Consider the following 22,261-nt stretch of genomic DNA (forward strand, 5'->3'; position numbering starts at 1 on the left):
TATATATATATATATATATATATATATAGACTTGGTCCATTTGATAGACCTTGTAACCACCACATAAAATGAAAGATAAATCTAAATTACCCTTTCTTCTTTCTTGAATGATTGCATGTTTTTATAGGGAATTATACATTATTTATTCTTACAGCCAAAACTAATACAATTTTTTTATTACTTTACTGCCACCTAGATTAGCACCAAAGTAACTTATTATGGCAGGGAAGCTTTGCATAAAGACAACATTGAGTTACTAGCAAAGAAGATTAATAAATCTTATGAGAAAAAAAATTAACAAGTCAAAATTTTAAAAGTTTTTAAGTATCTTCTATCCAGTACAGAATAATGATACAAAGTGCTTTTGAAGGATCTGAGAACCTTCTTTGTAAGATTAATTTTTATCGTACTATTAAAAACATGAAAGATGTATTAAATCAATTTAAATGAGTGAAATTCCCATTCACAAACTGATTATATACAATTCTTACACCGAAAAAATGTTACACTACTTTGTAAGACTTAAAACTAATTTTGTATTAAAAAATATATAACCATGTGTATCCATCTTGTCAGATTCAAAAACATTTTTTGTTTTTGGCAATTTATGCAACTTTTTATCCATTTCACACAGTGTAACAATACACCTTATTGTTTTACACTATAATACAAATATGTCTGATTGGCACATTTGCTTTAGTAAGAACAAAAGAGTTGTTTTCTGACTAGCATTTAAGAGTAAAGATTCACTACATTTGTACTATAGAAATATAAGAAAATAGCCTTCATCACTTCAGGTAAACACTTCAGTAAAAGTTCTATAATTACAAAAACAAAAAATACCTGTTGTAACAAATGTCGCAACTGGGGATTAGTTCCTGTTTGGGATATCTGTTGTTGTAACCTTTGGAATTGCTGCTGTTGTTGAAGATGTTGATGAAGTTGCTGTGAATGTTAAGCACACTTACCATTAGTTTTATATAAAAAATGAATTATAAGAATTATTTGACTCGTTGACATAAAATAGGTAAACTATACATACAAATGTATATATGTATATCAATGAAGAAGACTGACAGAAAGGAATTTGACACTTTTTTTTACTGCTAACAGTCAGGCCTATTTCAGTTATATATATATACCAATGAAAAAGTTACTGGTAGAACTTTCTATAATGGTGATAGTCAGGCCTACTTCAGCTTTACAAACCATCTAGACTGCTTCTTTTTTAGTAGTGACGATCAGGCTTATTTCATGTACACAGGCCACTTGAGATTTAAATTTTCAGAGTCAGGCCTGATTTTTTGGAACAAAATCCAAGATGTGACTGCCAACTATCAGCTGTTAATGGTGTTGATAGTCAGAGATACATCTTTTAAGCACTTAACTTTTCTGAAATTGTCAGTAGGAGAGTACCTTTCAATAATAAGAATGGCATTTAGTTCATGTACACAGGCCACTCGAGATCTAAATTTTCAAAGAGTCAGGTCTGATTTTTTGGCAATAAAATCCAAGATGTGACTGCCAACTATCAGCTGTTAATGGTGTTGATAGTCAGAGATACATCTTTTAAGCACTTAACTTTTCTGAAGTTGTCAGTAGAAGAGTACCTTTCAATAATAAGAATGGCATTTTTAACATGTTTATCACACTACTGAAAAAAACCACACTATGCTACTACAAGTACAGTTTGGTAATTTTATGTAGTGTTTATCTTTCACAATTAAAACATGTTTGCCAATTAAAATAAATCATTTTTCTGTGAAGTACCACTTGAATGACAACTTTCTTTAATGCTGCTAAAGATCTCCAGCTTCTCTCAGGCACCTCAAAACAATATCCTATACACAGATGTTTCACTTTTTCTGCAAAGCTCCTTAGTCTAAACTGTCAGAAAAAACTGAAGTTTTTCATAAATTTCGAGAAATATTCAACAATTTTTTATCATTGTTTATTAGATTTACTTTTGCTACACAGTGATGGTGAAGTACTTACATTTAATAGTATATCCTATAAAGTTATTTCGTAAGACAAACTCACCTGTCTAAGAGCAGTCTGCTGAGCTTGCTGTACTCCAACTTGTCGCAAAGCTGACTGACGTTGATGTTGTTCTTGTTGCTCCTGAGCAGCTTTATACTGACGCTCTTTTTGCTGAGCAGCTTCCAGGTTTTGTCTCAGTTGTTGGATTATCATCTGTCAGAACCAGATCAAACATTATTATATAGAAGTTATATTTCACCATGAAACTATTAATAATTTACTGTGTTAATAAGTTACAGTTACTAATACAGAAACACTTTAACAAATGCCATAACTATTACAAAATGCATTTCTATGTTAATTTTAGTTTCTTAGTACTTAAAAACTCTTTTTATCTGCATTTTCATGAACTTTCCTTCAATAGGTGTATTTAATTTGTTTACATGACATAGCAGTAATGTCAGTTTTTCTTTTTCAGGATTATCTCAAAAATACATTAAAAATGTGACTGAATAAGTAGTGTTTTCACATAACATGTACAACTTGGAAATACACAAGTGAAACTTACAAGATTCTGTTGACGCTTGGCTTCCAAGGCTGAGAATTGCTGTTGAGCAGTGAGTGCAGCAGCCTGATCTGTACTCTGTTGGGGTTGTAGCTGATTCTGTTGTTGTTGTTGCTGCTGCTGCTGCTGTTGTTGTTGTTGTTGCTGCTGCTGCTGTTGTTGTTGTTGAGCAACTGGTTGTGGAGGGACAGTCAAAGTTGGGCGGGGTCCTAGCTGGGTTGTTCCACCACCCATGGTTAAAGTATTAGTCTAAACAATAGAGGTAGAGGTAGTTTAACAATTTGGGTTACATTTTTTAAATATATACAGATTTGGTTTATTATTTAAAAATTATAAGTGAATTTCACTCAAAATATGACTACATTTACTATTAAAGGCATGAGAGAAAAAACTGTTTTTCAGTTTATTACCAATGTCAAATTATTTTGATACTTTGATATTGATTTATGTGTTTTTTTTTTTTTTAACACAAATAATAGTAAGTCAAAATTACAGTTTTATTTCAGTTCTCTCACCAATACCTGTGTCATCATAATATTCTGAGTAGTAGTATTTGTTGAGGTTGCTAGGCCCACATTTCTTGGTGCACTCATTGTCCCACCAGACATTTGTGGTAGCTAAATACAAGTTACAAACCTGGATCAAATACACTTGAAACACGGGGCCATGGTAAGCTATAAAAATTATTATAACTACTATGTTGTAGTACTCACTACTGGATAACAGAATTTACTAGATACAAAATCTAACAACCTCAAAAAAAAAAAACAAACAAATGCATCTGAATATACTGTTTATTTTCCAACTACGATACCACTTCAGTATGAGAACTGAGGATGTACTAACAATGCTGATTTATTAGATTAATATCTTTTAATGCAATGCTAAAAAATGAGCTACCTGTGCTGTGTCAACAAAGAATAATGAAATCCAAATTTCAGCATTATAATATAGCCCTTCCACTAAGCTGAAAAACAGGAAATCCAGGACTTGCAGGGCATCAGTTCTGAAAGTCCCATTCAAAAACTTCGAGGTCTCAGAACATTGTACTGTTTGCTAAATGTTGTTGTAACAGTGCAACTCTCTCACATGTTCCAAGCCAGATCATTTAGACTGGGCATCTATTTACTGCTTGTCTTATTTAATTATGTGTGTGAAATGTTGCTCGGAGTGCATCTAAGATGTGTTACAAATGGTGCCAACGTATTCTGAATATTTTGAGAAGTTACGACAATAGCTGAAGAAACATACACTGTCTTGTTATTTCAGTGATAGAGATTGACTAACATAGGTCGTAATTTAACTCTTGTGATCATTACAAATGAAATACAAGAAATGAAAAAGCATTTTGAATATTTAAGCTTATATCAAGATCTTATTTAAAAAAATACAGAAAAGTATCTTAGGGTCACAACGAGAAAATAGGGTCAATCAGAAACCCAAACGTTATTTTAGGCCTGTGGGAGCATGGGATCAAAGCACGGACATACCATAGACTCCTAAATATTCAATTTTCAACATCCATAGGAAAACTATGGGCATATAATATGCTGGGATATCCACCAATGGAAACACTGTAATACTAATTTATTAGACTATTACATGTTTGTGATAGTAATTAGTTTTCTAGATACAAACAACTTAAGCTCAAGAAAATTTTTTTTACAACCAGCATGTTGGCTTACACTTTGGCAAAGAGTTGTATCCCAACAGCACACTGCAATTATTCTTAGTAGTTGTAAGAACAAAGATACTATGTGCAACTAGGACAAGTTAATAACTAAATACTGTCACATTAAACTTTGCTCTGAGGAAGATGTCAGTGGAAAACTTAGTTAAATAAACAGTTTTTCTGAAGCTTACTTCCTTTTTACTTTACTTTTTAGACAAGACATATGTTTGAAACTCACATGATATCATGTTTTTTTTTTTACTGTAATGATATATTTACTTTTAAAACCTCTATCATGAAAAACAATGATCTAGTTAGTAAATTTGAATACATTTTTTTTAAAGAAAACATCAGACTTGATGAGTAATGTCTGATTACTCCACTTAATGTTGCTTCTTTTCGCTTCATTAAAGTGACACTGTTTTTGACTGACTTTGATCTTCTCACAAAGCTACAGGACAGCTATCCGTACTAGCCCTCCCTAATTTAGCAATGATAAACTAAAGGGAAGGCAGCTAGTCAACACCATTCATTGCCAACTCTTTTACCAACAAATAGTGGGATTGACCATCACATTATAACACTCCCACGGCTGAAAGTGTGAGCATATCAGTGTGAATATTTAGAGGGAAAAAAATCATGTTTTTATTTTCATTTTAACACGAAATATGTTTATATTAACACTAAGCTAGTAGCAGATTTACTCATTTGTATCATAAAATGAGGGAATACTCAATAGTCGTGGCTGTTGAAATTATTTTAAGCAGGAGAGTAAATTAAACTACATTACCTTTTTTTCCCTTTTTGCTATATTTTTGTGCACCAGCAATACCAAGCATGGATCGCACATATACCTGATTCAATTTCATTACACATCAGGATCTCTACCAGCCTACCCTCAAATTATTTTTTGGCAGGATTAGAGTAAATTAATCTAAGATACCTTGGGGATGGTCAAATATATCAATTGAAAGGGTTTGAGCCATTCTATGAGCCACTACACTACAGCTAAAAACAAGACATAATAGAACATCGATTTAAACTTCAAAGAACAGACATTCTAAATGTTTTACACTTATGAGAATATTTAAAAACGAGAATGCTAAAGATAAAAACTTTTTAATTTGTCTGTATATTAAGTCTTTGCATACAAAACTATATATATATATAAACTTAGCAGTGAATGATTTTATAAATTATTTGTGTTTTATTCTTAAAGAATACTAACAGAAAAAATAAACAGATATTAATACACTGTACTATAAAATTCAAAGGATCATAAATGAAACCTAAACCTTTTAAGCTATCAGAATGAAGATGAGCAAATTGAAGAGGACTGTTAATCATTAAATATAGATAGTTATTCTTCAATTGATTAGCCTTTTTTTTTGGTTAGAAGTTTAATATCAGATTTAGTGGAAGTTAAAATGTTGAGGTTACATGAGTGAAACTTTTACCCCATATTTTCATTGTGTTGGTGAGCCACCCACATGTTATTCATGAATCATGTAGTTATACATGTATGGATAATATAAGGGCTCCTATATTGGCAAAACAAAATTCCACCTTAATATGTAAGCTTATGAATGTAGGGGATGATCAACTCAAACTTCTGCCTCTCTTCAATACACTTACAGAGTGAAAATATGGGACACATTTAGCTTACTTCACCATTTGAACTACCATTAAATCTGATACTGAACCTTGAATAATAATAAACAGAAGTGAAGTTTTATGATTCATTGGATTTTAATAAAAAGAGAAAAGGCCTGAATCACAGATCACTTAACTAAGTCATTATCTATACAGTCATCAGCTATCAGAATACACACACAAGTTGAAGCTATGTACACTTGACTCTAAGTTTTTAGCTAATAAATGAAGTGGACATGAAGTTAAAACTTGATATGAAACTAACAGATGAAGCATGAAAAAAAAAAGAAGATTAGCTTCACTTACCAAATGATGTAGCTAAAAAATTGAAGTTTTGTGTATGCTACTCAATGTTCAAACTAACACACACACTATGAAACTAACAGATGAAGCAAGACAAAAAAGATTATCTGCACATACCAAATGATGGAGCTAAAAAAATCAAAGTTTTGTGTATGCTACTCAATGTTAAAACTAACATACACTTCACTTACCAAATGATGTAGTTAAAAAAAATTGAAGTTTTGTGTATGCTATTCAATGTTAACATACACACAGTAGTAAAAAGAAAATTTTCATGACACTGAGTTTTATGTAAAAGCTTATAAAAACTTCACGTTCAACTAAAAGACAAGTCAGAAAGTTACAAGTTTAGTTTTAAATACATATAGTTGCATAACAAGTTAAAAATTGTGCTTGACATACAAGAAATGACTTCTGCCACCAGAAAATAACTTTGATAGTACAAAAAAACCTAAAGTCCATTGAAAAAGACAAAATGTTTCATTGAAACAAATTATCAGAGAAAATATTTCATTGATCAATTCAGTCACTGAACAATAATAAACCTGAAATTAAGCTACTTTTTGTACAGTTTTTTCAAATTATAGATTACTGTAAATTCAGATATTCTTCTTGTATTTTACTCTTTTTTTTTAGCTTTTGAACTCAAGTCATTCTTCTCTTTCTATTGTAGAATAATGTCAAGTGATATGTTACTTCCTGAATATTGTTAGAATGACATTTCCATGTGAACTCTCCTACATATTTATATATATATATGTTTTGATAACACACATGAGCTTATACATTAATAAAATTATTCATCTTGAATGGCACCTTATATACAAGTGAGCTAAATGGCCAGGTCAGAGACCCTAGGTTTTACGTAGTTGTCCCAAATTTTGAGCTATTGGTCAGAAGGAAGGCACTCACTGCCACAATGGCTTTGTCCAGCTTTTGGAGCCATATAATGGGACTGATTGTCATTCTTATACTACATGCACAGCTGAAATTGCAAGGCATGATCAGTAGCATCATGTCTCAAATCTTGGACTCTGATCCACAACCCAAGACACCAACCACTAGGTCACACCAAATAAAAATGTAACATTAATAAGACAAATAACTGAATTATCCTGATATCTTGACATTAAAGCTTACCTAAATATTTATAATGTAGTTTTATTTTTTTACTATTTCATATTATAATTCAACAAACAAAACAAAATGCTCAGTATGACTCGCTTGTATTCAAATAGTTAAGAAATCAATTTTATTCTCTTTATGATAAATTATGTGGTAATAAAGTTGGAATACCTACAGCATTTCTACAATTTGTTAAAATTTCTACTGTATTTTTGACAATAACTGTTAGTCAGTGATCAGCCATGCTTTTCAATACTAAAATGAATTACAAGTAAAAGACTATAAAATTTCTATGCCACGATTTTGATAATATTTCAGTTTTTAAAAACTGTATGCCAGTTTGAAAACATGTGCATGTAATAACCTTTTAAGAACCCTGTATGAACTGATTTTTAATACTATTTTACTAAAGTTCCTGAGGTAACATTTGTTACTATCTCTCAGATCCAATCCATAAGTTGCTTCATCTATCTAAGGCAGTGGTTCTTAATTTTTGGGAAGTCGCACTCATTCAGTTTACAGAATACGTCCTCACATCCCTTGCCTTTCAGGATTTGTTAATAGTTCTCTCTTACGTTTAATTATATATCATCTATAATCAATAGAAAGTCAATGTTTCCATTCACATTTTACACCCCTAAGGAGTTCGTGCACCATACGTTAAGAAACAGTAATCTATGTTAGGTGTAACAATCAAAAAGAAATAGACTTAATTTTTAAAACAAAATAAGGTGTGTTTGTATATTGGCTGAATATAGCAGATTTGGCTCTGATATGATATTACTGAAGGGGTAGGTGACCTTTGATTTAGAACAAGGATAATTGTCTGTATAGTTTTTTTTTTCTGCTAGGGTATGGTTGGCTAACAAAATAACTTTTTATGTCCACGAATATCTTATCAATACTACCAAAAGAAGGACTACAACTATAGTTTGTATAAACTTTTTACTTAAAAAAAGGAGGACTACAAAAGGACTATTTAAAAAAGCACTTTTGCATAATTAATCAGCAAGAATAAAGATACCAATATGAATGTCATAGAAACTATGTGCAGTAGTCAAAATTCATATGTTAAAAAAATTTATTTTGCAATTACAATGTACTGTTTACTTACACTCGTTCAGCACATCCTTAGTACAGCTGCTTGAACAATTCATTAAATTTATTCTCATTACACAGAATAAAAATACTTTAATATAATCCATGAATACCATTCTATCATTTAATGTAAGATGATTGAAGTTTGGTCTTGTTGTTGTAGATGTTACAAACCCAAATAATGCAGGATCTCCTACTTTCCATTTTTCTGCTAGCCATTTCATAACTTGTGTGAGTTAAATATGTTTATATTACTAAATGAAGGGGTTTAATCTATTTGTATTCTCATCCCAATTAAGCTGTAATGCTAAGTACTTCAGGGAAATAGGATGGATTCAACACATCATTTTCATCATTAACATATTCAAAAGTAAATCCTTTTATGATTAATATATACAAATGAAATTAAGTAAACATGCAGACATCCAGGCATTTTTAAATAGAAAGAAACAGTTTCAGATTGTTTTTTAAAGGTGGTAGTCACTTGTAGTCATAGATAAATTGAGCAGAAGCAGCTTACAAAACACACCAGAAAAAAGGGTCACTAAATAGTTTTAATGATTATGAATTAGTGTCACAGTGCCATAAATTTATCACAAGCTTACCTTTCTGACTTGTAACATTTTATAGTACACACAAAATTTTGCAATCCATCAAGAACACTGAAAAGCTGGCAGAGCTTGAATGAATATTACTTACATCTCCAACTTTATATAACACTTTTATAGTTGTCCAATAATCCAATGTCTTTCAAAAACTATTAAAATTGAATTTCAAGCAAATAAAATGACATGCTTGCATACTTATTGTCACAGACATGTTAATTTTAATAGCTCATTTTCATAGATCAGTTCATGGTTTTCAACAGACAGCAAAAGTCCTGTCAGATTTTATTAAACAGCAAATTACCAAAATGGTAATGATGAATGTTATATTTTGAGCTAAAGAACAGAGGAGAATAAGTACAGACTAGCACAGAAAATGCAGGTAAGGACAGTTGAGACACTTGGAAGACATAAAAAAAAAGCAAGTGTCAAAAACTCAGCTTCTTTCTGACAGTAACGGACAAAGGGTAAAATGATAAAAAGAATTTATTCAAAAGGACAGAGCAGGCTACTAGAGTATCAAAAAAACTTGAGAGAACTATCAACTCCAAATTTACCTGGTAGACTGTGTTGAATGTGTTCTGAGAAAGAGCTTGGGTTGGCGTCTGTTGCTGCGCCATCTACATCGCAACACAAACAACACATGTTCATCAATGACACATAAAAAAACAAGCAAAACCAAAGTTAATATTTCAAACAGTACAAAAAAATCTGAAATGAACAATTACCATATTAACTCAGTAAACAAATATAAATAAGTAATTAGTGCTTTTCATCACTTTATATCACATGCATGACTATATAAACATGTACAAACAATAAAAAGATTCTAAATATTGATATACAAAACCTAAAAAGAAAAACAAAAAATACTAGTATGCAATACAGGCAACATGCGTTAAACTTATAAAGTTTCTATGACACACTCCTTGTTAAGAGATCGTTCATTCTGTTTTATGAGACTTGAGAAATGTCAAACTGCAAAGATGTACTGCTCTTAATAAAGGTAGCAAGAAAGGAGTCGAAGTTATGTAAACTTGAGGAAAACGTATGAAAAATTACACTCTAGTTCTACAGAACTTTAAAAAAATGCTTGGTGGTTTTATGTAATATAGCAGGTGAAGATACTGTACAGTGTAAAGTACAGAACTTTTTAGTTACAGGCACAAATGGTTGATTTAAGATAATTGTACAGTAAAATCTTGATAGAATATACTCTTCTCTAATAATGACATAATGTTTGGTAAGAACTAGAATTGTTACACTTTTGATGGTTTTGTTTCATAACGTAGAGATAAGCAAGAAACTATACAACAAAGTTTAAAATTTCTTAGATATCTAAACTTGTTATTAAATGCAGTTTGTTTATGCAAGTAGGTTCTTCAAAAATGAGGTGATGTGATTTCTCATACAGATGGCAGAGTCTCACAAAATACAAGCTTGCTATCTATAGCAGTTTTTTTTTTTTAACATCAACCATTTTGAGTTAATGAGATCCAACTTTGGTCAAGATGGTCAGTTTTAAGTATAGTGCTAGTTGGCTGATGAATAGTTGTAAAAACAACTTTAATTGTTCAAAAATTCTGCAAATTTCTAAATAATTGATGATTAAAATCTATTTCCACACAAAAACAGTTTATTCAAGATTTATGTTTAGCTAAAGCATAAATGTCAAAACACAATCCCATGCAGAAATACGGTCAAGGTAAAAACAGTTCAACAAAAATTTTAATCATAAAAGGTCACTCCCAGTCATGAGAACTTTTCCTGAAACATCAGGTCAATGTGTACTAATAAATTATGAATTTGTCAAGCTTATGAAACAGTATTCACATTCTTATTGACAGTTCAGTTATTAGATATGTATTCTATAGTGAATATTTTAAAACAGGTTTCAAATCACTCCGAGTAGTTTTTACCTTCCTTGCATAGAAATTATTTTAAGATTTTAATTAAAGGTTAAAAAAAACCTTTTGTTAGTTTCTAATCTTCAAATTACAAATGACTATATTAACACTCAGTAAAATGGTGATAGGATTATTTGTAAGAATGTTTTTTATAAACATCAGCAGAAACTATCAATAACACAAAATTAAGTAACAGTTATAAAAATTATGTAATGTTTGTATAATATAAACATGTTATACATAACTATACTTTTTTTTCTGATAAATTTTATTCCAAAATCAGAAAATGTCTTCATCAGCATACAAATATTCAAAACCAATCAACAGCACAGTTCCTACAAGTCATCAAAGTTTAGGTGTAAAAGAAAGGGAAATGTAGCATGATCTGGTTTTCAGGAATTTTTCTAATAAATATATATAGATGGTATTTGGACATGACTTTTAATTTATATGTATGTGTTATGCTACTTAAAATTTTCTACTAAGGTAAATATATTGATATTTTTATTAATCTTTTTATTTTTCTACAGTTTAATACTTAAATAGCTGCAGCTTTCTATCAAAGAAAAATTACACAATGCCATATTCCATTCATAATTTTATGAGAAAAAAGTTAGATAACAATAAGAAGATATTTAATACTATGTTTTATTTTAGAAATAAAAACAAATTATGGAAGATTTTGACTAATCTTAATTTAAATGGTCTTACCATTTTAGGCTGCTTCCCTGTTTTTCGAGAGTTTTCCACCATCTGCCTCATAGAGGCAACAAATCCATCCTGGTCATTTGGGACAAAACCCATGAAGCCCTTTTCTCCCATAAATAAGACAATCATCATCCTAATATCACATGTAGTTGGAAATTGCACACAACCTACCTACAAAAACCATCTGGTATGTGTTATCCATACATGAAACAATATCATCATGCTTTATAGTATAGTCATAGAAAAACAAACAAACAAATACTATACTCCAGGCTTCTCTTTAATACTGAGAAATCACGTAGGATTAAAAAAATGACAAACTACAAAATTATAACCTGATAATACGAGTTCTTTAGAAGGTAGACCAAGAAGGTCTGTCTCCTGAAGGCATTGGATTTATTGTATTTCTCATTTTGTGACATTTCTATTATAATATCTTGAAAGCTAATAAAATACAGTTAATAAAAAAGTAAAAGAACATTCATAAAAAATTAAAATAAATGTATATTAAAGATAACTACAAAAGAGAAAAACATTGGTAATAAAAGAGTTTCCTAGTTAGTATTAAATGGGAAAGAACAATGTAGTAAAAGGAAGACAAACACAAACTGTAAAAGAAAGATGTCAAAGTTGAGGAGAGAGAGAATTTATTAAAGAGTAGATAGTGTAATAATACTCATGTTAATACTACTATCAGTGGTTAGAACTGTAACTTGAATACACCTTCAGAGAAGTGGAATGATTAGAATGATTGAGTATTAAGATCTTTATGATGGCAAGACATTACTTCCAAGTCGATAGTAAGCAGTATCTACTGTATTGCAAAAGAATAGATCAAGCACAAGTAAAATATGCCTTCATCTGTAGTTTACAATACTTGATACAACAAAAATGAAAGAAAAAATAAGTGTATACGTCTAATAGGCCTAGGTAAGAGAAAATTAGTACAGTATAACTTACCAAGTTACCATTGTGCATAGTCCTCATCAGTTTTTGACATACTTCTGAATCCTGAGGAAAATGAAGTGTCAAAACACGAGATGCATTCCTTAAAATTTGAAACAAACTAAGAATATAATTCTTAGGAATAAGATGTAGGAGAAGCTTTCCTGGCCATTTTTCTCCAGAGCTAGAAACACAGACATATTTGGTTAAGCTTGCATCAAATTCTTGCAAAATAACAAAACTTCAGTACTTTTGTAGACACACATAATATGCACAATAATTGCAAAAACACCTTTTAATCGTACAAAAAAGTGAAAAAATTATTTTTTAAAAATTCCCCAAACAACAACAAAAAAAAAACTACATGCAAGAGCCTTATGCTCCTATTGCTGTAAAACCAAAACTTAAAACACATTATTGAGACCAACTAGATATTAAGTGTAGATACATTTAGGACTGATAATAGAAGGAATTTCATTACACAAAGAGTAATGGGTGTATAGAACTAAACACTCAGCCATGTTGTTGAAGATGAGTCTCTGTGATCTTTAATGGGATTTATATATCAATAACTGAATGAACAAAATAGGCTTAATGGCCTCCTCTCACTTATAACCTTTCTTAAGCTCTTATAAGGCAGTCCAGTACATAATTGAGATTATCCTTGGCTTCTTGGACTTCACTGAAGTGGCTGGTAATTATACAGCACTTGGCAAAGGTAACCCCATTTTCTCAGTACTTCTCATCTGCACTTCTTGCAGTGATACTTTTCATGTTTCTGTCACTATTTTTCAGGACTCCAGCACTGGCTTCACCACAAAAGCTTTGTTTTCTGAAAAGCCTCTTGCTGAGTTTCATCAATTTCTGGTTGCTTGGAATCTTGCTTTTGAAGTGGAGGTCAAGAATTTTTTTTTCCTTAGCAAAGCTATCTTGACTGGACTTGTAGGCAGTGGCTTGAGTGTGTTTGGTCAGTTGTACTGAGAATAATATAACATGCCATTCATCCTTTGTATAATGATTAAAAAGGACCTATTTGCTATTGCTTCCACAATCCAGACAGCAGTTACAAACAATACAAAAAACACTGTCTAGGAATATCAGTTTTCCATGCCCAATGTCCATATGATCTCACACCAAAGAAAATAACATTTATTTTTCACAGATTTATCAATGAGACCTATGTTTCAAGAGAACTGACATAATGAAATGTTCGTTATACAACCACACAGTCAATGATAAAGTAGGTATAAAGAAGGAAATAAATGAGAATTAACAGAATTGTTTACCACCTAGTGGTGCATTATAAAACTATACATTTTTTTTTTATAAGCAGTTTATATGTATACTAATACAAGATGTATCCTTCTTAATATTTTTCAGTTCCCCAAAGTCTCAAAGATAGAAAATTATCTACAGACAGAAGACTCTCACTCTAGATATTAACATTAAACATTATTTTAAGAACATCCAAGAATAATGACCAAAATGTAAATTTACTTTGACCTCAAGGTAATCTTTTTCTTGCTAAGAATTAGTGGTCAACTAATGGGCTTATACATGAAGGCATCATAAATTATGGATCTTGGTGTTTGGGAATAAGATAAAATAATATGTCACAAAAAAACAAACAAATAACTTACAATTCTGTTTCCCCATTTACCACAAAGCTAGCTATGGAACAATGTAATGGGTGCATGATGCGAGCTGCTGTGTTAGTTCCAAGGTTGTTTGGCACCTGTTTTTCTGAATACTCAAAAATCCCCTGCCAAATAATTTTCTTCTCCTTCATTGTAGCAGAAGCAGTCTGTGATGGAGCTCCTCCTTGAGGTTGCTAAGGGAGTTTATAAATGTACATGTTCCTTTAACAAAAACTGGAAACAACTTATATTTTTCACATTTTAACACATTAAACTTTTAGAACTTTAAAAAAAGTCACGATGAACAAAAGATACAAAAATAAGTATTTACCATTCCAATATAAAGACACAGAAAACATTGTACAAAATGCGATGTGCCCTATTTATCTTTTTTTTTCTACTAACAGAGCCTAATTACACAAACTTTGTCCAGCATTTAACTTCCTTACTGTCACTAATTACAAATATACTAACAGTAGTGCAACTAATCCACTACTTAGTGATTGGCTTTCCTATATTTGTCCACAGAAAAGTGAGTGATTACACAGAATTTCTTTTTTTGGGGGATCACGTTTTCTTTTCTTCTTTTTACACTGAAAGTTGCAACAGGAAAAACAAAACTACTGAATATGATGCAATATCTGTAACTCACTTTCAATAATTGGTGTAATAAGTCAGTAGTTTGATGGTTTATCTATTCTTACCTGTTGTTGAGTAGTAGTGGCTCCACCAATTCCTAAATTAGGGATATTTCCTGAAGGTGCTGTGGCCATAATGGGAACTTGGGAAATCAGAATAGGGGCTGTGCTGCTGGAGCTGGCCATTTGATTTGGCATAGGGACTGGAATTCCAGTATTTTGCTGAATTGGGGTGACACTTGCTGTGTGCTGCTGCTGACCAACAGATGATACCTGACCTAGCTGGATGTTCACTGTATTTTGACCACTATTAGCTCCTTGCTGCTGTTGAGGTGTTACCATCCTCATTCCAACAGTTTGCATTTGGCCACGAAGTCCAGCTCCTGCTGGTTGAGTCATAACCCCTAAAAATAAAAGAAATGAGATGAGAAGTTAAATATCTTTGTTAGAGATGTAAACAAAAATTAATTAAGAAAGTTGGTTACTAACCCTTTTCCTACATGAGAAAGCCCCTTGAGTAAACATTTAAAAAAGAACATTACATTTTCCTCATTCTTAAACTGGTACTATCTTGCAGCACACAAGAGGACTGAGAAATGTTCATTAAAAATAAATATCTAACTTGTACACCAATTATTGATATAATTTTACAAAAAAAGAGTGTGAGAAAATGGTTTCACATCTTTAAGGTGGTTGAAAAATTACATTTCTACCAACTCTTATCCACAAACACAAATGACAAGCAGATCTTTGTTTACTCAATTTACCACATTCAGTTGGGATTATGCAAAACCTGTTTTCCCTGCTTGCTAAAACACTGTGTGATAAATATTGTACATTAACTGAATCCCTATTTTGGCTAAGACATGTATACCATACTACTCTAGTGATAATGACTGAAAATATGTCCATGGTGTGTTAAACTGGCTTCGCTATACTGAACTAATCCAAGACCTCTGCTCAAAAACCAATAATAATTCTAGTAAAACTGAAGACTTGAAAGGAAAGTTGAGTTTTAATTGGTTGTAACAGTGTAATATTTGTGATTACAGTTAAAAAAAATTCCCACAGATTGGTTGGAATAAAAAAATACAACCTGTTTGAATAGGAAGCTTGAATTGGTCAGAAAATTCCTTCTCAACCTGTTTGTGTATTATATATCAATGACTTTATGTTTCTTACTTTGATCCAATAGTGCAAAGATTTTTACCAGTCATATGCTTCTACTCAAAGTACAACACAACTATTGAGGTTAAGTATATTATATTAAGTACATTTTGGAGCCTTACTATGTCATTACAGTGCATCTTGCCACGTCTAGTCATGGTCTATCTTTAGTGAGTGTAGTTTCCATTGCATAAGGCTTTGTTGTAAAGTTCTCTTGACCAATGCACATAACTACACATATGTGTTGCATCCAGCAACTTGACTGGTACATCTTCATATGGAATAGTATGAATTTCATTCACCAGCTGCTTGAGATATGCAACAACTTGAATGAAAATGTTGTGCAAGTAATTTGCGTACATGTGACTTGCATTGTTCTTCCAGATTTTCTCCTTCTTGATTCTGTTGCATACTGTTGTCTGGAACACATGTATGGCTTTTGCCATTGGCCTTTGTGTTCATGGATTCTCATCTGTTATAAGCTCCAGCACTTTGCTCAATATGGCTGTGGTAGGACTTGTTGCAGGGCTTTCTGGATGGGCCTGGTGGCCCAAGTTAATCCATAATATTTTGTTCTCCAGTGTTATTAAGTACAAGTAAAATTCTAAATTCACAAACTGAATACATCTTTGTGACATAAGAATATGAACATCTTACATCACAAAGTGCTGTTACATACCCTTTCCAAAAGCAACTAATTTTCAGTGGATCACAATACCTACAAAACACTAGACATAGTCAAAATGTAATTCTCATAGATTCCATTCCACTGAGACTTTATATTAGCTGTGATTGTCATGTGGCTGTCTAATTTGCATACTGAAATATTTTGAATATAATGTACTGAACTCTCTGTAATCATTAGTACTTTTGATTCAGGTTCAGTACTGTAAAACTTAGTGCAAGTATTACAATTGCTTGCACTAGATAGCTTACTTAAAATCTTCTGTCAGTAATATACTGTAAGGCTTACTTTCAGTATTACACTCTCACAGTATACTCCAAGAGGCACTGTTATAGAATGTATTACACATTAATTTTAGTTTCACACTATAAGACTTACTGTCAGTACTACATTGTTGCTATCATAGTATACTTCAAGATTCATTGTTATGGTATGCAATGCATATTTTCTGTCATTTATAGTTTAGCAAGGAGAATGTTTCATTTTCAACTAGAATTTTCTAACTTTTTGCATATAATGTTGCTGGCTGTGTGTGTGTAGTTTTGACAACAAAACAATGTCAAGGAACATGGCTAAATACTTCCTTTTCTGGTTGCCTGTGGTTCTGGGTCGTTTGTTTATGGGGTTGTGTGCTTTCTCATGGAAAACATTACTGTATCTATAGAAATATAATAGTACTGTCTGTTGTATGTCCATGTAACTACTTCGCAGGGTGTGGATGGATCTTCCCCAAAATTGTTATAGAAGTTCATTAGGTCCATGCAACGGTAAGTAAACATTTTCAGTTTTGCATTTTGCAGTTTTTATGGACATTTTTTACCACATCATTGCCCTCTGTTGATGGATCTTCACCAAATTTAGCATGAAGGTTTGTTGAATTCATGCAGAGATACATGCAAACTTTTGATTTTACACCTCGTGTTTTGCAGTTTTTATGGGCATCGTTTACAATTACATATAAGGAAAGCCACTTTTCATGTCCTAAGATAACCTTTAATTAATCATGAATTTACATAACTTCTGTCCAGGGGATGGGTACATCAGCTAGTAGTACAATACACTAGATAAAGGAAGACAGTGTATCATACAGGTAAAGGAAGACAGTGAACTTTTCCTCTTGCAGATAAGGTGATACCTTGAGGATATATCGTGTACTATTGTATATAATGACCTGCTCTCTTAGGCTGGAACACTTATTCAGTAACATGTAAATTACAAGCAACCAGTTAAAAAACAGAGATTGTCAGTAGCAGTGCTGTCTCTCACCAAGTGCACTCATGCACCTTTGATTGTTTTTGTTAACAGAGATTACTTTTCCCATTGCTTTTACATTGTGTTTAGTCTCTTCTTTCACACTTAGTTACAGCCAAATAATTCAACTCTGATAAATGTATTGCTAGTCCTCATGTTACTGCAATACTCCTCTTGACTTTAAGGTAATCAGCACACCTGAAAATATCATACTGTTAGTATTGCACTTATTCATACAACTTGTCTACTGTAAAACTTACTGTCAGTATTACACATATTCTGGTTTTGTACTGTATGTAACATTCTGTCAGAATCACATACACACAATTTATAATATCATAACAATTAACATTCTCCTGACCTGAAATGTATTTAAGATAATCAACTCTCCACATAACAAATAGCTAGTGTTTTGGTGCTACTACTGGCAAGTTTTTGCACTTGCAGCAAACCATTATAAGAATGCTTACCCCTACATGTAATAATGTAAACTGTGCTAGTCTGTGATACAACTGATATTAAATCCCTACACCAATAGGATGGCAAAACATCATTTTTGCACAGTACTTCCCTCAAGAACGTTGTGTAAAAAATTCATTATTGATGAGACAAATACACACACACTAGAAGAGTGTGCGTGAGGGGGTGGAATGGAGGAGTAAGTCCTCTGGAGAGGTATTTCTTTGAAATAAATTTTCAGGAAAGGAAAATGTTAACTCAGATTACATCACTCACCTCTCCACAGAATAAATAACTAGAATCCCACATTGACAAGATGATGGGTGGAGGGGGGGAAAGACTGAAGAAAAATATTAAAAAGATGAGCTCCTTTCTGAGACTATAGTGACAGAAAGAGAAAAGCCATAATTTATGTCTAGCACTAGGTGGATGGAGACCTAGTAGGAGCAGCACTTAGTGAAAGATCCTAGGCATTTCAAGCAAGGAATACTCTTTGTCAAACACAAATGATTGTTCAGAAAAGTTGTCAAAAACACTTTCTGCCTATTGCTAAAATGTCACAAAGGCGAGCAGAATGTGACAGCTACTCAACAACTCTATATGATCTGATGATATAAGTGTGGCTAAGGCAATGTTTTAAGCCATATAGTATGGGAGAATTGCTTGAGTGAAAATCTTATAAATATCTATAGGCTTATGAAAGAGTTATCCTTGACTCATGCCCTACTTCCGAACAAGGGGTATATCCACTTAGTCTCATGCCACTAGGATTACACTAGCATGAATAGAAACATTCACATATTATATCCTCACCAGCAGTTTGGTACTAGGAAAGAAAATGTTGTTCCACTCCACTAGAAGAAATTTGGAGGGAAGTATCTGCATAGGGAAGAACAGTAGAGAGATGAATGAACTGAACAATATTAATCTCTTCTGCATAAGATCCCTCACTTAGAGATAGTGTGGCTTTGTGGGTAAATGTATATATACAGTGCTGGAGCAGTCTTGTGGAAAACCCCATCTCAACAGTGGCCATTGGGTAGGGACAAATTGGGTTAATACTTTGTTATCTCCTAACCAATGTGGATTTTGGGATAGAGAAGAATACCCTGTGAAACAGCACCAGTCACTAAGTAGGTTTTATGTATTTTTTTTCTTAGAAACAACTTACCTCCTTTAGGAAGATTGGAGAATGACAACTGGAGGCAGGTGAGGAATGGCCTAACAAGACACGGGGAAAAATCCTGGTGGTCCTCTTGGAAAAGTATGTAGTTTTGTTATTTTTATGACAAAATTGTATGCTTCTTCTAGCTTTTTTTCCCAGTAAAATGTTAGAGTCTAGTCTGCCCTTGACTGGAGGGTGAAAAACCCAGAGGCCATCTATCTACATCCCTGCCTACAAGATATCATTCAGAGGAGGTCAACAGCTGGAGATAAGAGAAAACACAAGATGATAAATGCCATGGGAGGTGACATAAAAAATGAAGAAACTTGTCAACTTCCATGGAGGAACATACAAGCCAGATAAGTTACTTAATGCATTCCACCAAAGTGGAAGGAGATAAATCATAAAGAGTTGAGGAATCCCATGGCAGAAAAATATTTCAAATTCTTCTAAAGGGAGCTGTGATAACATTGTACTGCCTACATAGGGCAAAGGGAGATGATTGGGGTCTGAACAATCATAAAGAGAAGTTGAACGGAGAGTGAATGAAGAAAACATCATATCATTCTCATGGGCAGTCCAAATCTTGGGAAGGAAGACATGGTCTGGAAATAAAAATCAACCTGTCTCTGCTAAGAACAGAGTGCATGAAGCATCTAAGGCAAAAATATTAGAGCAATGTCTTTTGCTAACAAGAAGGAGAAGGGCATAGTACAATGCTGATTGCATCACAGACTAGTACAGTTCATGTTTTTATGAGTAAATGTGAGAGCTCTTACAATGGCTTGGAACATGCACAAACTCTTTTTGGCAGTAGCACTGAGGTGCTAGGTATTTGTTCTACAAAGATCAGTGATGTAGCCTGAACTTACAGTCACTATTAAAGCCAGTATTACAAACCTTTTCTATCTGTTTGAGACACTGTCAGACCAGCAGCAACACTGTCTTGAGTATGAGAAACAAGATTAGCTAAATTAGTATTCTGTGAAGATGGTGCAACATGTCTGATGGCTGATGAACCAGGTGCCATAGCCAATTGACTGGCTAATACTGAAGTTGTAGCTGGAGAGGCTGAAGCAGACGATGAAACGATGGAGTGAGACCATTGCATTCTTGTTCCAACTGAGAAAAAAAACAACAACCAAGAACAAAGTTGGAAAAGCTAAAACTACACTTTCAAAACAAATTAGATAATAAAAAATGTCAGAAAGTAATAAAATATTAACTTCTAAAAAGATAAATGAAATAAAATATTACCTACACATCTAACTTACCAACAGACACAGGAGACTGCCCCCTTGTTGGTCGTGAACCCGCTTCTGGTTGTAAGTTGCCACCTATCTGACTTAACTGTGGTGCCTTTGTGGTGATGGTTACATTTGGAGGATTTGGCTAGCATAAATGGTAAAATAATATATCAATATTCCACTTTTTGTAAATTAAACTTTACCATTGTATTGATATTCCCCACTCTCTGCATTAGTCTAAATGGCTCATTAATTTTTAACATAATTTCAACTAAAAAGTTGGAAGACAGTAAGAAAATGAACAATGGGAAATTGTTGTGTATTAGCTTCTCAGTTAAACAGAGAAATATATAGCAAAAAAGTTCAACCTTAAATAAAAATATTATAAAACAGGCAAGAAAAAACTACAGTGAAAGCATCAAATGATAGTAAAAGTCCTTACAAAAAAACAACAACAAAATGAAAGTAGAAAAGTCTAGTATAAGTTAAATTAAGAAAATAATGTTGAATACAAGAAATTAATAAAGTCAGAGAGAGAATAATGATACAGAATGGACAAATGCTACAATGCCTATGAGCACAATCAAGTAAGATACAGTTAATGTTTCATAAATGTACAACATACAAGAAAACAAAGTAATCTAATTTCACAAATATAGCATACCTTATAAACTTTATAGCAAACTTATATATTTCAACTGATTTTTAAGTGTGACTATATCCAAAATCATGGTACCATCTCTTATTTTAAGAAAATAGTATTAATATAGAAAGTAAAAAATATATATCTTAAAACACTAAAAAAAATATCTGGGCAGTAGATGATTCAAATATAAATATATACTATAATCCACATTGTTTGAACTGCTAATATTTGTCAATTAATGTATCCAGCATGGCAATATTCTTGGTATACATTTAAAAAAATATGGGATTAGAGAATTACATATAAGAAAACATAGTAAGTATTCATGTATAAGTTAAATATTGAAAACTGCCAAGCTTATCAGACTACACATTTTAAAACTGAATTAATATCAACTTCTAAACAAAGAAAGCGACCTACAGATATCAGAACTAAACATATATATATATGTAACTAGTAATGAGCATAGCTAATTAAATACGTTTGTCCTTGATGAAGAAAGGTTCTTTATTTGATAATATTACAGTCTATTTTTAAGTGTGCTTTTCTAGCACCAGCAATGAACCTGTATTTATATGATGTTTTATACAGTTTGGGAATCCAGAATAATTTAGGTATTATGTTATTGGATTTTACAGAATGCAAAGCAAAGTCTGATAGAAATGGTGTTTCTTTGTGATACAATCTCTTTCTGCCTTTACATACCTCATTACCCGAAGAATTAAGCCTTTTTAAATTAAACCCTAGTTTTTTTCCATAAAGTTGGAATATAAAGTTTTTTACTGATGAAAACAAAATTGTTAGT

At 32.2% G+C, this 22,261-nt stretch overlaps 1 protein-coding gene across 4 annotated transcripts in view; it reads right to left on the bottom strand.

The window, feature by feature from the left end:
- Window positions 1-717: 717 nt before the first annotated feature.
- Window positions 718-22,261, bottom strand: part of LOC106462218 (mediator of RNA polymerase II transcription subunit 25-like) — a 50,314-nt gene continuing 28,770 nt past the window's right edge. The window contains exons 6-16 of one of the 4 annotated variants that reach the window (XM_022389413.1): window positions 20,838-20,955; window positions 20,464-20,685; window positions 14,903-15,240; window positions 14,202-14,392; window positions 12,577-12,745; window positions 11,620-11,787; window positions 9,559-9,621; window positions 3,067-3,162; window positions 2,549-2,794; window positions 2,041-2,193; window positions 718-945 (exon numbers count right to left, since the gene is read on the bottom strand). In XM_022389413.1, the coding sequence (XP_022245121.1) occupies window positions 733-945; window positions 2,041-2,193; window positions 2,549-2,794; window positions 3,067-3,162; window positions 9,559-9,621; window positions 11,620-11,787; window positions 12,577-12,745; window positions 14,202-14,392; window positions 14,903-15,240; window positions 20,464-20,685; window positions 20,838-20,955 (1,977 nt within the window). In that variant the 3' untranslated portion in view covers window positions 718-732. Of the gene's footprint in view, window positions 946-2,040; window positions 2,194-2,548; window positions 2,795-3,060; window positions 3,163-9,558; window positions 9,622-11,619; window positions 11,788-12,576; window positions 12,746-14,201; window positions 14,393-14,902; window positions 15,241-20,463; window positions 20,686-20,837; window positions 20,956-22,261 lie in introns of all 4 variants that reach the window. The other 3 variants (XM_022389417.1, XM_022389416.1, XM_022389414.1) reach the window with 3 other exon arrangements.

This window comes from Limulus polyphemus, unplaced genomic scaffold (assembly GCF_000517525.1).
Source record: "Limulus polyphemus unplaced genomic scaffold, Limulus_polyphemus-2.1.2 Scaffold1120, whole genome shotgun sequence".
Taxonomy (NCBI): Eukaryota; Metazoa; Arthropoda; class Merostomata; order Xiphosura; family Limulidae; genus Limulus; species Limulus polyphemus.